This window comes from Salvelinus alpinus, chromosome 25 (genome assembly GCF_045679555.1).
Source record: "Salvelinus alpinus chromosome 25, SLU_Salpinus.1, whole genome shotgun sequence".
In the NCBI taxonomy this organism is placed as follows: Eukaryota; Metazoa; Chordata; class Actinopteri; order Salmoniformes; family Salmonidae; genus Salvelinus; species Salvelinus alpinus.
Genome location: NC_092110.1, coordinates 39,252,280 through 39,267,215, shown reverse-complemented (window position 1 = coordinate 39,267,215; position 14,936 = coordinate 39,252,280). Strand labels below are relative to the sequence as shown.

General features: G+C 43.5%; 1 protein-coding gene across 2 annotated transcripts in view; it reads left to right on the top strand.

The window, feature by feature from the left end:
- wdr35 (WD repeat domain 35) overlaps positions 1-14,936 on the top strand; it is a 56,847-nt gene that overhangs the window by 16,539 nt on the left and 25,372 nt on the right. Inside the window, exons 8-13 of one of the 2 annotated variants that reach the window (XM_071366763.1) lie at positions 3,511-3,650; positions 3,973-4,098; positions 7,802-7,987; positions 8,995-9,030; positions 9,427-9,487; positions 10,364-10,508. In XM_071366763.1, coding sequence (XP_071222864.1) covers positions 3,511-3,650; positions 3,973-4,098; positions 7,802-7,987; positions 8,995-9,030; positions 9,427-9,487; positions 10,364-10,508 — 694 coding nt within the window. The remainder of the gene's footprint in view (positions 1-3,510; positions 3,651-3,972; positions 4,099-7,801; positions 7,988-8,994; positions 9,031-9,426; positions 9,488-10,363; positions 10,509-14,936) is intronic. The other variant, XM_071366765.1, reaches the window with a different exon arrangement.

Sequence of the window (14,936 nt, the reverse complement as noted above, 5' to 3'; positions counted from 1 at the left end):
GTTAATGTTGTAAATGACTATTGTAGCTGGAAATGGCAGATTTTTTATGGAATATCTACATAGGCGTACAGAGGCCCATTATCAGCAACCATCACTCCTGTGTTCCAATGGCACGTTGTGTTAGCTAATCCAAGTTTATCATTTTAAAAGGCTAATTGATCATTAGAAAACCCTTTTGCAATTATGTGAGCACAGCTGAAAACTGTTGTGCTGATTATTAAAGAAGCAATAAAACTGGCCTTCTTTAGACTAGTTGAGTATCTGGTGCATCAGCATATGTGGGTTTGATTACAGGCTCAACATGTCCAGAAACAGCGAAAAAGATTAAGATGGGCAAAAGAACACAGCCACTGAACTTTGCCTAAGAAGGCCAGCATCCCGGAGTCGCCTCTTCACTGTTGACGTTGAGACTGGTGTTTTGTAAGTACAAGTAACAGACATATCTCAACATCAACTGTACAGTAGAGACTGCATGAATCAGGCCTTCATGGTCGAATTTCTGCAAAGAAACCACTACTAAAGGACACCAATAAGAAGAAGAGACTTGCTTCGGCCAAGAAACACGAGCAATGGACATTATACTGGTGGAAATCTGTCCTTTGGTCTGATGAGTCCAAATGTTGAGATTTTCGGTTCCAACCACCATGTCTTTGTGAAATGCAGAGTAGGTGAATGGATGATCTCCGCATGTGTGGTTTCCACAGTGAAGCATGGAGGAGGTGTGATGGTGTGGGATACTCCATCCCATCTGGTTTGCGCTTAGTGGGACTATCATTTGTTTTTCAACAGGACAATGACCCTACACATCTCCAGGCTGTGTAAGGGCTATTTGACCAAGACGGAGAGTGATTGGGTGCTGCATCAGATGACCTGGCCTCCACAATCACCCGACCTCAACACAATTTAGATGGTTTGGGATGAGTTGGACTGCAGAGTAAAGGAAAATCAGCTAATTTATGCTTAGCATATGTGGTAGCTATTTTGTGTCAAAGCTGATAAATGAGTCACACAAAGTCAAAGAACTATGAGTCCTATATGGCCTATTTCACCTCGCGCTGCAACACTGCCTGGCTGGGTTTTCTGCGCACGTGAAGAGCTGAGCGAAAGATACATTTTTAGAAGAGTTGCGCACAGGCATAAAATTTGGTCTAATTTACTTAAAACTAAAGTCTACTGAAGAGAGACTTTTGTCCTTTGTGTTTCTTGCCAATTTACATTGTTAACAAGCTCGGTTGTTTTTCTATGTTTAATTTTCAACTGCTAGGGAAGTGAAGACCACGCTTCTACTAGTCAGACTCAATCTCATAGGCACAAACATGACTTGAGACACGCTACCACGGTAACCTCCCGCCCTTATTAAAGGGGCAGGTGACATTTTTTGTCTCATCTGTGATATTTTTGGTAATACAAATGTCATCATTCAATATATCACATTAGTTACTTCTTACTAGTAGTAATACATGTATTAGAAACATTACAAAGCATGCTCATCCGTTTCTTTGTTGGTTTTTGGTGTAATTTCTGCATCCCCAAAAATATTTTGGCTGGTAAAAAATCTGAGTGACTGGTAGGACTGTTTTGCCAGCACAGACTGCAATATGTTCCGGGATGAATCAGCCACCGGCTTCATTAATAAGTGAATTGATGCCGTTGTCCTCACAGTGACCGTACGTACATATCCCAATCAGAAGCCGTGGATTACATGCAACATGTGAATTGAGTTAAAGGCTGTCGTTATCAGGGAGCGGCACAATAATGCGGGCGCTTATAAAAAATCTCGCTGCCACCTCCGACAAATCATCAAACAGGAAAAGTGTCAATACAGGACTTAGATTGAGTCCTACTACACCGGCTCTGATGCTCGTCAGATGTGGCTGGGCTTGTAAACTATCATGGATTACAAAGGAAAACCCTGCCGTGAGCTGCCCAGCGACGCGAGCCTACCAGACAAGCTAAATACCTTCTATGCTCACTTCAAGGCAAGCAACACTGAACCATGCATGAAAGCACCAGTTGTTCCGGGCAACTGTGTGATCTCGCTGTGTGATCTCGCTGTGAGCAAGACGTTTAAACAGGTTAACATTCACAAAGCCGCAGGGCCAAACAGATTACCAGTATGCGTACTCTGAGCATGCGCTGACCAACTGGCAGGTGTCTTCACTGACATTTTCAATTTCTCCCTGACCGAGTCTGTAATACCTACATGTTTCAAGCAGACCACCATAGTCCCTGTGTCTAAATCGCCCTGTAGTACTCACATCTGTAGCCATGAAATGCTTTGAAAGGCTGGTCATGGCTCACATCAACACCATCATCCCAGACACCCTGGATCCACTCCAATTCGCATAACGCCCCAACATAACACTATCTCTATTGCACTCCACACTGCCTTCTCCCACCTGGATAAGAGGAACATCTATGTGAGAATGCTGTTCATTGACTACAGTTCAGTTCAACACCATAGTGCCCTCCAAGCTTATCATAAAGCTCAGGACCCTGGGACCAAATACCTACCTCTGCAACTGGATCCTGGACTTCCTGATGGGCTGCCCCCAGGTGGTAAGGGTAAGCAACGACACATCCGCCACGCTGACCCTCAACACGGGGGCCCATTAGGGGTGTGTGCTTAGTCCCCTCCTGTACTCCCTGTTCACCCTATACTGCATGTATAAGCGAATATGTACGACCCCAACACCATCATTAAGTTCACTGATGACATGACGGTGGTGATGACGGTGGTAGGCCTGATCCCTGACGACGATGAGACAGCCAATAGGGAGGAGGTCAGTAGTACATGGCAGTGTGGTGCCAGGACAACAACCTCTACCTCAACGTCAGCAAGACAAAGGAGCTGATCGTGGACTACAGTAAACGGAGGGCCGAGCACGCCCCCATCCACATCGACGAAGCCGTAGTAGAGCGGTTTGAGAACTTTAAGTTCCACATCATTAAGGAATTAACATGGTCTACACACACCAACACAGTCGTGAAGAAGGCACGACAATGCCTCTTCCCCCTCAGGAGGCTGAAAAGATGGGGTGGAATGGGGAGTTAGAAAGGGGTGTGGGGGGGTGGAATGGGGAGGGAGCGGAATGGGAAGTTAGAAAGGGGTGTGGGGGGGTGGAATGGGGAGCGAGCGGAATGGAGGGGTGGAATGGGGAGCGAGCGGAATGGGGGGGGTGGAATTGGGAGGGAGCGGAATGGGGAGCGGAATGCGGCGAGAGAAAATGGGGCTTTGTGGAGATTGCACAATCCTTGACAGTTAAATGTCTGCTGTAATGTCTTATTGCCAAATTATGCCAGAACCTCAAGGTCTAAACAGTAAAAGAGATATTTACATGTTTTCATTTGAACATCATTCCAATCAGTTTTGCCTGCTGGGTGGAAACCCCTGGCTAAGTTGGTTACATTTGAGTAAGTTTGGGGTAATATCGTGATAATGACAATGAAGGTCCTTGCTCCACCGCCAATTCCTCTTCCCGTGTAACCCTTTCTCCTGTCCATCTCCAGGCCCAGTGTTCATAGACACACTGATGAACGTGGCCAGTATCCAGTGGAACCAGTGTGGCAGCGTGCTGGCTGTGGCAGGCTCCCTGAGGGGCATGGAGAAGGAGGTCAACGTGGTGCAGTTCTACACCCCATTCGGAGAGGTGAGAGAGCCAGGACATCCCAGACGACCTACCTCTCATAGCATAGCTTTCAGATGACTTGTTTTTTAGTTTCAGTCAACCGGCTTTCTGAGTTAGACTGAATCATACAAACCGAAATAAATGAAGCTTGTGTAAATAAAAAGTTCTTTAATAAGTTGTATGAATACAAAGTTGTGGCAGATCGGCATTGATGTCAAAAGGATTCTATGTGACTCCAGTTGCATAGATCTCCAGTTATGATTCGGGCCCCTACAGAGTACACAATATTGTCATTAGGCTATATGGCATTTGACCAAAGCAATTTTTACTCCCTTTTGCATAGCATTTGCGAACTTTGAAGGTACCTGGCAAGCAGATGACAGAGGTTGCTTGGGAAGGGGGAGGACTGAGGATTGGACTGGCTGTGGACTCCTACATTTACTTTGCCAACATAAGGCCTGATTACAAGGTAAAACAATCATCTGGGGGAATAATCGGCTCCGCTTGAAGGGGCAACAGGGTTTCTTGTACTTTGGTTAAATTCTCTGTGTTTAAAAACTGTTAACACAAGCTGTTTGTAAATGGAGATTAATATGAAATGAAAATGATTTTAGTGTGAGAGGTAAGTCATTTAGGGCCTCATAAAATCTGCGATGCAGAGAATGCAGACGGAATCACGGAATACAGACATTGAAACAGAATTCACCAGTTAAACCGTTTGATGCTTAGAACATAGTGAACATAGTGTGGCTGTTTAAAACATTTATTAAACTTATTGCAACATTTTATTTAAGTTTCTCATAATACATGAACAGAATGCATCAGTGATTTAGTATTTGATACAATTGAGGAAGCAACGAACATGCCATGAGAATGTGTTTGCGGTTCGCTCTCGTAGCCCTCATACTGCTATCTAATGATAATGTCTTCTTTAGGTTTTGCTTTTTAAGCCAATAGTTGCTAACCAGGGGTGGGATGTTGTCAATGTTGTGTTGATTAGATAGTAGCTGAGAGCTTGCGGTGTCTGATACTTTTGAGATTTGTTGATGACAGTTTGCGGTGGAACAAGTGAAAATTGAGCTACTCATAGGTGATCTGCGAGCTACTGGTAGCTATCGACCTGTTAGAGACCCCTGAGTTAAAGATACTAACAAAATGAACACTAGCAGAGATGACACAGCTCTGTTGTAGCAGTACTTACTGTACTTACTGTAGTATTTTATTTAAAATGCTTTCATTCTGTCCAGTAGCAGTGCATGGGTACAATCACTGGGGAAGCCAAGCCATATTGCAACCTGTGTTGTGATAATTGTGTTGTTTGTTCTATAACCCGTTCGTTAATTTTTATTTTTTTAACTTTATTTAACTAGGCAAGTCAGTTAAGAACAAATTCTTATTTTCAATGACGGCCTAGGAACAGTGGGTTAACTGCCTTGTTCAGTGGCAGAACGACAGATTTGTACCTTGTCAGCTCGGGGATTTGAACTTGCAACCTTTCTGTTACTAGTCCAACGCGCTAACCACTAGGCTACCCTGCCGCCCCAATACGTCACCGTGATATACAATGAGGCCGAGACAACAAAAAGACAACAGTTACACAGCGGCAGAATAAATTCAACCACACGTACATTTGTTTCATCACAAAACCGGAGAGTCCGGTCCACAAAGCAACTATAGCATGTAACAAATAGTTGCATGACCTGCAGTATGGGCAAGCAAATGAATGTTTCTGTTAAATTAGTTAAACAACTGATTTACAACCCCAGAGAGTTATTGCAAGTCAGCACAAAGACAACAGGAGCACTACCTCCAGCACCGTTTCAACTTCAAACATTATTACATTTTTTTAATCCTTTATTTAACCTTTATTTAACTAGGCAAGTCAGTTAAGAACAAATTCTTATTTACAATGACGGCCTACCGGGGAACAGTGGGTTAACTACCTTGTTCAGTGGCAGAACGACAGATTTTTACCCTATCAGTTCGGTTACCTTTCGGTTACTGGCCCAATGCTATAACCACTAGGCTACCTGTTGCCCCAGGTTAAAGAGTGACTGCCTTTAAAAAGCAATGAATCCCTTTGAAAATGGGCTATGTGGCATCGATATGAGTCAGGAAAAAGTTATTCTAGTTGACTACAAAGTGTAAATAGGATAATTTAGGTCATAAAGTCAGTCTCGTCTAAACTCAGTAGTGCAGGCTTTTACTTTTTGTTGTGATAGGCTCCCTGGATAATATGCCTACTAGCCTAGCTTCCTTGCATGGGCAACAATGAACCAGCTAAGTTAGCTAGCTAGTTAACGTGAGTCTACTAGGCTACATATTGAACTTCAATCGTCTCAGGCCAGTGGCACAATATATTAATTTATAGTTAGATCAGAATCACCTTTATAATCATTGGTCTGTATGGAGAATGAAGTCCAAATCCCCATCTCCGTACATGGCTTAGGAAAGGGACCATTTAGCTAGCTAGCTACTGCAGAACATCAACACAAGCACACCAGAAACAATTACGTTTTGCTTTTGATGTGATTTGGTTGGTGTAGTGGTTAAATTGTCCAATACAATTGTCCCAATACAATTTCCGTTCTGATCCTTTAGCCACAATGGAGAGTGGTGAAATGTTTGTCTTGACGCAGACATATCCAATGTCCAGAGTTTGATTCACGTTGAAAATAATAATACATCTATTTGTTGTTCTTCTGGATACAAAACATTTATAGAAATCTACCAAAACAAATTCTTAACATTAAACTAAAGAAACAAACAGCATGGTAAACATGATCTTGTATGGTCAAAAGACTGTGCTGCCATTCCAGTCACTTCCAGTAGGCCTTGGAGCAGGTATGCATTTTAACTCTATTCTCTATTGGCCTGAAGAGGGGGTACACAGACTTGACAGGGGATCAATGGCAAACACACATACATACAACAGGAATGCATAATGAATTGGAAACATGCAAATATACAATATGATCTATTTGGCTCCTACAGTTGGTGTGACTCCAAATCCAAAATGGCCTCCCTCGGGGGTGTTTTGCATCACCAGGACTAACCACAGTTGAGCTAATTATGTATTTATTTCATTGTCAAGGGAGGTCAAATGCTTGCTGGCATCAATCAAATGTGACGACGGCAACATGTCATACTCTTTTTTGTCCAGACAGCATCAGATACATGGTCTACACATACTGAGACAGAGAGGTGCTGTTTCACTGTCCAGACAGCATCAGATACATGGTCTACACATACTGAGACAGAGAGGTGCCGTTTCACTGTCCAGACAGCATCAGATACATGGTCTACACATACTGAGACAGAGAGGTGCTGTTTCACTGTCCAGACAGCATCAGATACATGGTCTACACATACTGAGACAGAGAGGTGCTGTTTCACTGTCCAGACAGCATCAGATACATGGTCTACACATACTGAGACAGAGAGGTGCTGTTTCACTGTCCAGACAGCATCAGATACATAGTCTACACATACTGAGACAGAGAGGTGCCGTTTCACTGTCCAGACAGCATCAGATACATGGTCTACACATACTGAGACAGAGAGGTGCTGTTTCACTGTCCAGACAGCATCAGATACATGGTCTACACATACTGAGACAGAGAGGTGCTGTTTCACTGTCCAGACAGCATCAGATACATGGTCTACACGTACTGAGACAGAGGTGCTGTTTCACTGTCCAGACAGCATCAGATACATGGTCTACACGTACTGAGACAGAGGTGCTGTTTCACTGTCCAGACAGCATCAGATACATGGTCTACACATACTGAGACAGAGAGGTGCTGTTTCCCTGTCCAGACAGCATCAGATACATGGTCTACACATACTGAGACAGAGAGGTGCTGTTTCACTGTCCAGACAGCATCAGATACATGGTCTACACATACTGAGACAGAGAGGTGCTGTTTCACTCTCTTGTATGATTTCTACGGTGAGATACTGTAGATTCAGCGAAATAATGAAAATAATGAAAACACAAAAAAAAGAAAGATAATTTAAAAAATATATATATTTTTGTTTTATTGGTCAAGTATTTGGGGAAAGCCTGGCTTCCATTGGCATTCATGAATACACACCACTGATTTACTCTCCATCTCATCTCTCTATCTCTGTCTCTTTCTCTCTCTATCTCTGTCTCTCTCTCTCAACAGTGGGGCTACTGCTCCAACACAGTGGTGTATGCCTACACCAAGCCTGACCGGCTGGAATACTGTGTGGTGTTCTGGGACACCAAGAACAACGAGAAGTTTGTCAAGTACGTCAAGAGCCTCATGTCCATCACCACGTCCGGAGACTTCTGCATCCTGGCCACCAAGGCAGATGACACACACCCACAGGTACATACACTGGTACACACACTGTCTGGTACACACACACTGGTACTGGTACACACACAGAAGTACATACACTGGTACACACACTAGTACTGGTACACACACACACCCAGGTACACACACTGGTACACACACTGTCTGGTACACACACTGGTACTGGTACACACACACATCCACAGGTACACACACTGTCTGACACACACACACACACACACACACACACACACACACACACACACACACACACACACACACACACACACACACACACACACACACACACACACACACAGGCAGGCAGGCAGGCACACATACACAGGTACACACACTGGTAGTGGTACACACACACCCACAGGTACACACACACTGGTACATACACAGGTACACACTGGTACAGGGCTCCCTTAGACCGCTCACAGCGGCACTGCATCTCAGTGCTAGAGGCGTCACTACAGACACCCTGGTTTGAATCCAGGCTGCATCACAACCGGCCGTGATTGGGAGTCCCATAAGGTGGCGCACAATTGGCCCAGCGTCGTCTGGGTTTGGCCGGTGTAGGCCGTTATTGTAAATAAGAATTTGTTCTTAACGGACTTGCCTAGTTAAATAAAAGTTACATATACACATGTACACACACAGACCTGGTACACACACTGACACAGGCAGAAGGACTGGCAGCCTCGCCGGGTCGCCAAGCACTAACTACAACTATGTCGAATGGAATCAAGACTACATTTTCAAAGGGAGTAGTTGTTGATATAGGAGAGGCCTAATACTTTACTTAAATGACACGTCATATTGAACTTGGCTTGACCAAACATCCACATTTATGTTCAAAGCATCAAACTGTTTAACAGTTCCAAGTAAAGTGTTACTCAAATCTGACAAGCAGTAAGAGAAAGTAGAACTTGGAAGTACTGTAAGAAACAACTTTGTAGCTTGATCAGTCTCATGTCAGTATCTCTCTGCGTGTCATGCCTTCTCTTGTTTTCAAATTCATTGCCACAAAGGAGGATGCTGACGTAGAGTCGGGAAATAATGCCATGGTAATGTACACCCTCTGAATATGACCCTGTGTGGTAATGTACACCCTCTGAATATGACCCTGTGTGGTAATGTACACCCTCTAAATATGACCCTGTGTGGTAATGTACACCCTCTAAATATGACCCTGTGTGGTAATGTACACCCTCTGAATATGACCCTGTGTGGTAATGTAAATCCCTCTGAATATGACCCTGGATGGTAATGTACACCCTCTGAATATGACCCTGGATGGTAATGTAAATCCCTCTGAATATGACCCTGGATGGTAATGTAAATCCCTCTGAATATGACCCTGTATGGTAAAATACACCCTCTGAATTTGACCATATATGATGAAGGTGATTGAGTTTTGTATGACTGTTGAAGAAATTAATGACTTTGTCTTGTTTTCCCAGTATGTGCTGGTTCTCTGTAACTCCATTGGGACCCCGCTGGATTCAAAATACATTGACATTGGTGAGTAATTTTTTAGAAAGATAAGAGAATATTCTGTTTAAAGCAGGTTTTTAATAAACTGGAACAGTGTGTTGTTTCACAATGTATCAACGATAGTTTCGTTCAATTTCCCTAATAACACTTCAAAAATGTCAAGAAGTGCACATCAGTGGAGAGACACCTTGCCGTTTTGGATAATGTGAATAGTTTAAACACTTTGGCAGGCTTTGTACCAGATTCCTCTGGAATGAGAAAGCCCAACACTTCCTACCGCAGATCTGTCACCCAGTTTCAAAGAGCTGCTGTCTCGTCTGCGGTTCTACCCACCAACAATCCTTCCCTTTCATGGGCTTGTTCATGACATACACCCTGAAGATTCCCCCCCATCTATAGGTCTCCTACACATTCTGTAATATTCCTTCTGCCGCGTTGCAAGCCAAGTCTGTGCTACTGGCCAAACGTTTACCCAAGACCATAGCGGAGGCAGTTCAAAGTCTGTCACCTGAGAGGGCTGGGAGAGCCTAAATGAGATCCACGTGTCAGAGCATGCTGAATCAACAGTGAAGGATGTATACTTCCTCTTTGTGGTGTATCCTCCTCACTGTGACCTGAGTAGACCTCTTCGTGGGCCTGGAGCGTTGCATTGAAAGAATGTGCCTGTCACTGTTTTAGTTTCTGAAAATTATAATGTCATTGTTTATTTAGTCAGAATATTATTTTAGCTGTGAAGTTTTTCCTTGTATCACTGATTTTATGAATGATATAATTACATTTTTGGTTTCTGTTGCTACGTTTTGCTCCGGTGTGTCCCACTGAACACGACCTTGGTTACAGATTTTGATTGAATTTAGGATCCTTAGTTTACTGAAATAACCTTGGACCATGTCACCTCGACAGATCCTCTGTTCGTGACCATGACTAAGACCCATGTGATCGCTGCGTCCAAGGAGGCTTTCTACACCTGGCAGTACCGCGTGGCCAAGAAGCTAACTGCCATGGAGATCAACCAGGTGTCCAGAACCAGGAAGGAGGGTAGGGAGAGGTGAGTGCTGCCGGTACTGGGCCTGTTCAGAGGATAGATTATGGAATCATGTCAGCTCTATTGATTCTGTTTCTATCCAGGAAGTCCAGGTGGCACAGTTCAGACACCTTGCACAAGAGCAACAAACCAGAATAAGATCTTCTGTCATTTATGAGAAAATATCCAGAATGAAACCAAATAAACTGAACGGAACCACCCCTCGACATGACGTTATTCTGAACTGTTGATTTGGCCTGTGGCACTAATATCATGAAACAAGTGAGTTTTGCAGATTTTTGTGGGGTCAGAAGATATTTAAGATTAAGATCAATCAATCATATGTATTTATAAAGCCCTTCTTACATCAGCTGATGTCACAAAATGCTATACAGAAACCCAGCCTAAAACCCCAAACAGCAAGCAATGCAGGTGTAGAAAATCACATTATTTGTGAATTGTACACAAGGTCCAACCAAATTTGGACTTCTGCTTAATCCCAACCCCTCTGAAAGACATACAGTGTCTTGCGAACGTATTCACCCCCCTTGACCTTTTTCCTATTTTGTTGCTTTACAACCTGGAATTAAAATAGATTTTTTTAGGGGTTTGTATCATTTGATGTATACAACATGATTTACACAATAAGCTTGGCACATCTAGCCACTGGGATTTTTGCGCATTCTTCAAGGCAAAACTGCTCTAGCTTCTTCAAGTTGGATGGGTTCCGCTGGCGTACAGCAATCTTTAAGTCATACCACAGATTCTCAATTGGATTGAGGTCTGGGCTTTGACTAGGCCAATCAAATACATTTAAATGTTTCCTTTAGCAGTATGCTTAGGGTCATTGTCCTGCTGGAAGGTGAACCTCCGTCCCAGTCTCAAATCTCTGGAAGACTGAAACAGGTTTCCCTCAAGAATTTCCCTGTATTTAGTGCCATCCATTTCCTTAAATTCTGACCAGTTTTCCAGTCCCTGCCGGTGAAAAACATCCCCATAGCATGTTGCTGCCACCACCATGCTCCACTGTGGGATAGTGTTCTCGGGGTGATAAGGTGTTGAGTTTGCGCCAGACATAGCGTTTTCATTGATGGCCAAAAAGCTAAATTTTGGTCTCACTTGACCAGAGTACCTTGTTCCATATGTTTGGAGTGTCTCCCACATGCCCTTTGGCGAACACCACATTTTTTTCTTTAAGCAATGGCTTTTTTCTAGCCACTCTTCTGTAAAGCCCAGCTCTGTGGAGTGTAGTGTTTAAAGTGGTCCTATGGATAGATACTCCAATCTCCGCTGTGGAGCTTTGCAGTTCCTTCAGGGTTATCTTTGGTCTCTTTGTTGCCTCTGATTAATGCTCTCCTTGCCTGGTCTGTGAGTTTTGGTGGGTGGCCCTCTCTTGGCAGGTTTGTTGTGGTGCAATATTCTTTCAATTTTTTAATAATGGATTTAATGGTGCTCCGTGGGATGTTCAACGTTTCTGATATTTTTTTATAACCCAACCCTGATCTGTACTTCTCCACAACTTTGTTCCTGACCTGTTTGGAGAGCTCCTTGGTCTTCATGGTACCCCTTGCTTAGTGGTGTTGCAGACTCTGGGGCCTTTCAGAACAGGTGTATATATACTGAGATCATGTGACAGATCATGTGACACTTAGATTCCACACAGGTGGACTTTATTTAACTAATTATGTGACTTCTGAAGGTAATTGGTTGCACCAGATCTTATTTAGGGGCTTCATAGCAAAGGGGGTGAATAGATATGCACGTACCACTTTTCCGTATGACATATTTTTTTACATCTATTTAAACAAGTAATTTTTTCCATTTTACTTCATCACTTTGGACTATTTTGTGGATGTCCATTACATGAAATCCAAATAAAAATCAATTTAAGTTACAGGTTGTAATGCAACAAAATAGGAAAAACGCCAAGGGGGATGAATACTTTTGCAAGGCTCTGTACAGGTCGGAGTGGAGGACTGCCGGACTGTGCACTCATGAAGAACTTGTTGTGGAGGTTAAGTACCTTTGCACGGCAGGCAATGGCATCTTGGATTTCCAGCTCACTTCCCGACAGATTTTTCTGGTCAGACCCGGGATTCGAACTGGTAACCCTCCGGTTGCTGGCTCCCCTCTCTAACCGCTAGGCTACCTGCCGCCCTAGTCTCTGGCTTGTTTGATCCTGTGCAAGGTGTTGACATTGATATGAAAAATGTCCATTCATCTGCCTGAACCAGTAGACAGCGGGTTGACCAGTGAGTCAGTGATACTGACCTCAGACAGACAGGCAAGAATAGGACCTACTGTCCTGCCAGGGATGTTCCTGTCTGCATGCCAACACATCAGCTTGAAGGAAAGTCTAATATGCTCTCTCTCTCTCACTCTCTGTCTCTCTCTTTTGCTGTCTGTCTCTGCCCACCCAACGCCCTCTCTCCCATCTCTCTGCACCACAATATCTTCCTGAACCCGCCCCGCCCATTTCTGTCTGGCTGTTTCTCTCTTTCTCTCCCTGTCTGTCTGTCTCTCTGACCCTCCCCATCTCTGTCTATGTCTGTCTGGCAGTCTCTTTCGCATCCTGTCTGTCTCTGTCTCTCCCTGTCTGTCTGTCTAGCTGTCTTTCTTTGTCTGTCTTTCTCTTCCTGTCTGTCTCTCTTTCTCTCCCTTTCTGTCGGTCTCTCTCTCTCTCAGTCTGTCTCTCTCTCTCTCTCCAGACAGACAGACAGACAGACAGACAGACAGACAGACAGACAGTCTGTCTGTCTGTCTGTCTGTCTGTCTGTCTCTCTCTTTCTCAACATGTCTGTCTGTCAATTAAATTCAAGGGGCTTTATTGGCATATGTTAACATTGCCAAAGCAAGTGAAGTAGATAATATGCAAAAGTGAAATAAACAATAAAAATGAATGGTAAACATTACACTCACAGAAGTTACAAAATAATAAAGACATTACAAATGTCATATTATGTATATACAGTGTTGTAACGATGTGCAAATGGTTAAAGTACAAAAGGGACAATAAATAAACCTATATATGGGTTGTATTTACAATGGTCCTTGTCCTTCACTGGTTGCACCTTTTCTTGTGGCAACAGGTCACAAATCTTGCTGCTGTGATGGCACACTGTGGTATTTCACCCAGTAGATATGGGAGTTTATCAAAATTGGGTTCGTTTTCAAGTTCTTTGTGGATCTGTGTAATCTGAAGGAAATATGTGTCTCTGATATAGTCATACATTTGGCAAGAGGTTAGGAAGTGCAGCTCAGTTTCCACCTCAGGTCTGCCTACGGCAGCCTTTCTCAATAGCAAGGCTATGCTCACTGAGTCTGTACATAGTCAAAGCTTTCCTTAAGTTTGGGTCAGTCACAGTGGTCGGGTATTCTGCCACTGTGTACTCTCTGTTTAGGGCCAAATAGCATTCTAGTTTGCTCTGTTTTTTTTGTACATTTTTTCCAATGTGTCAAGTAATTATCTTTTTGTTTTATCATGATTTGGTTGGGTCTAATTGTGTTTCTGTCCTGGGGCTCTGTGGGGTCAGTTTGTGTTTGTGAACAGAGCCCCAGGACCAGCTTGCTTAGGGTACTCTTCTCCGGGTTCATCTCTCTGTAGGTGATGGCTTTGTTATGGAAGGTTTGGGAATCACTTATTTTTAGGTGGTTGTAGAATTTAACGTCTCTTTTCTGGATTTTGATAATTAGCAGGTATCGGAATAATTCTGCTCTACATGCATTATTTGGGGTTTTACGTTGTACGCAGAGGATATTTTTGCATGCAGAGTCTCAATTTGGTGTTTGTCCCATTTTGTGAATTCTTGGTTGGTGAGCGGACCCCAGACCTTACAACCATAAAGGGCAATGGGTTCTATAACTGATTCAAGTATTTTTAGCCAGATCCTAATTGGTATGTTCAATTTTATGTTCCTTTTGATGGCATAGAATGCCCTTTTTGCCTCTCAGATTGTTCACAGCTTTGTGGAAGTTACCTGTGGCGCTGATGTTTAAGCCAAGGTATGTATAGTTTTTTGTGTGCTCTAGGGCAATGGTGTCTAGATGGAATTTGTATTTGTGGTCCTGGCGACTGGACTTTTTTTGGAACACCATTATTTTGGTCTTACTGAGATTTACTGTCAGGGCCCAGGTCTGTCAGAATCTGTGCAGAAGATCTAGCTGCTGCTGTAGGCCGTCTTTGGTTGGTGACAGAAGCACCAGATCATCAGCAAACAGTACACATTTGACTTCAGATTCATGTAAGGTGAGGCCTGGTGGTGCAGACTGTTCTAGTGCCATCACCAATTCGTTGATATATATGTTGAAGAGGGTGGGGCTTAAGCTGCATCTCTGTCTCACCCCATGGCCCTGTGGGAAGACATGTGTTTTTTCCCAATTTTAACCGCACACGGCTTTTATAATGTCGTATGTTTTACCCCCAACACCACTTTCCATCAATTTGTATAGCAG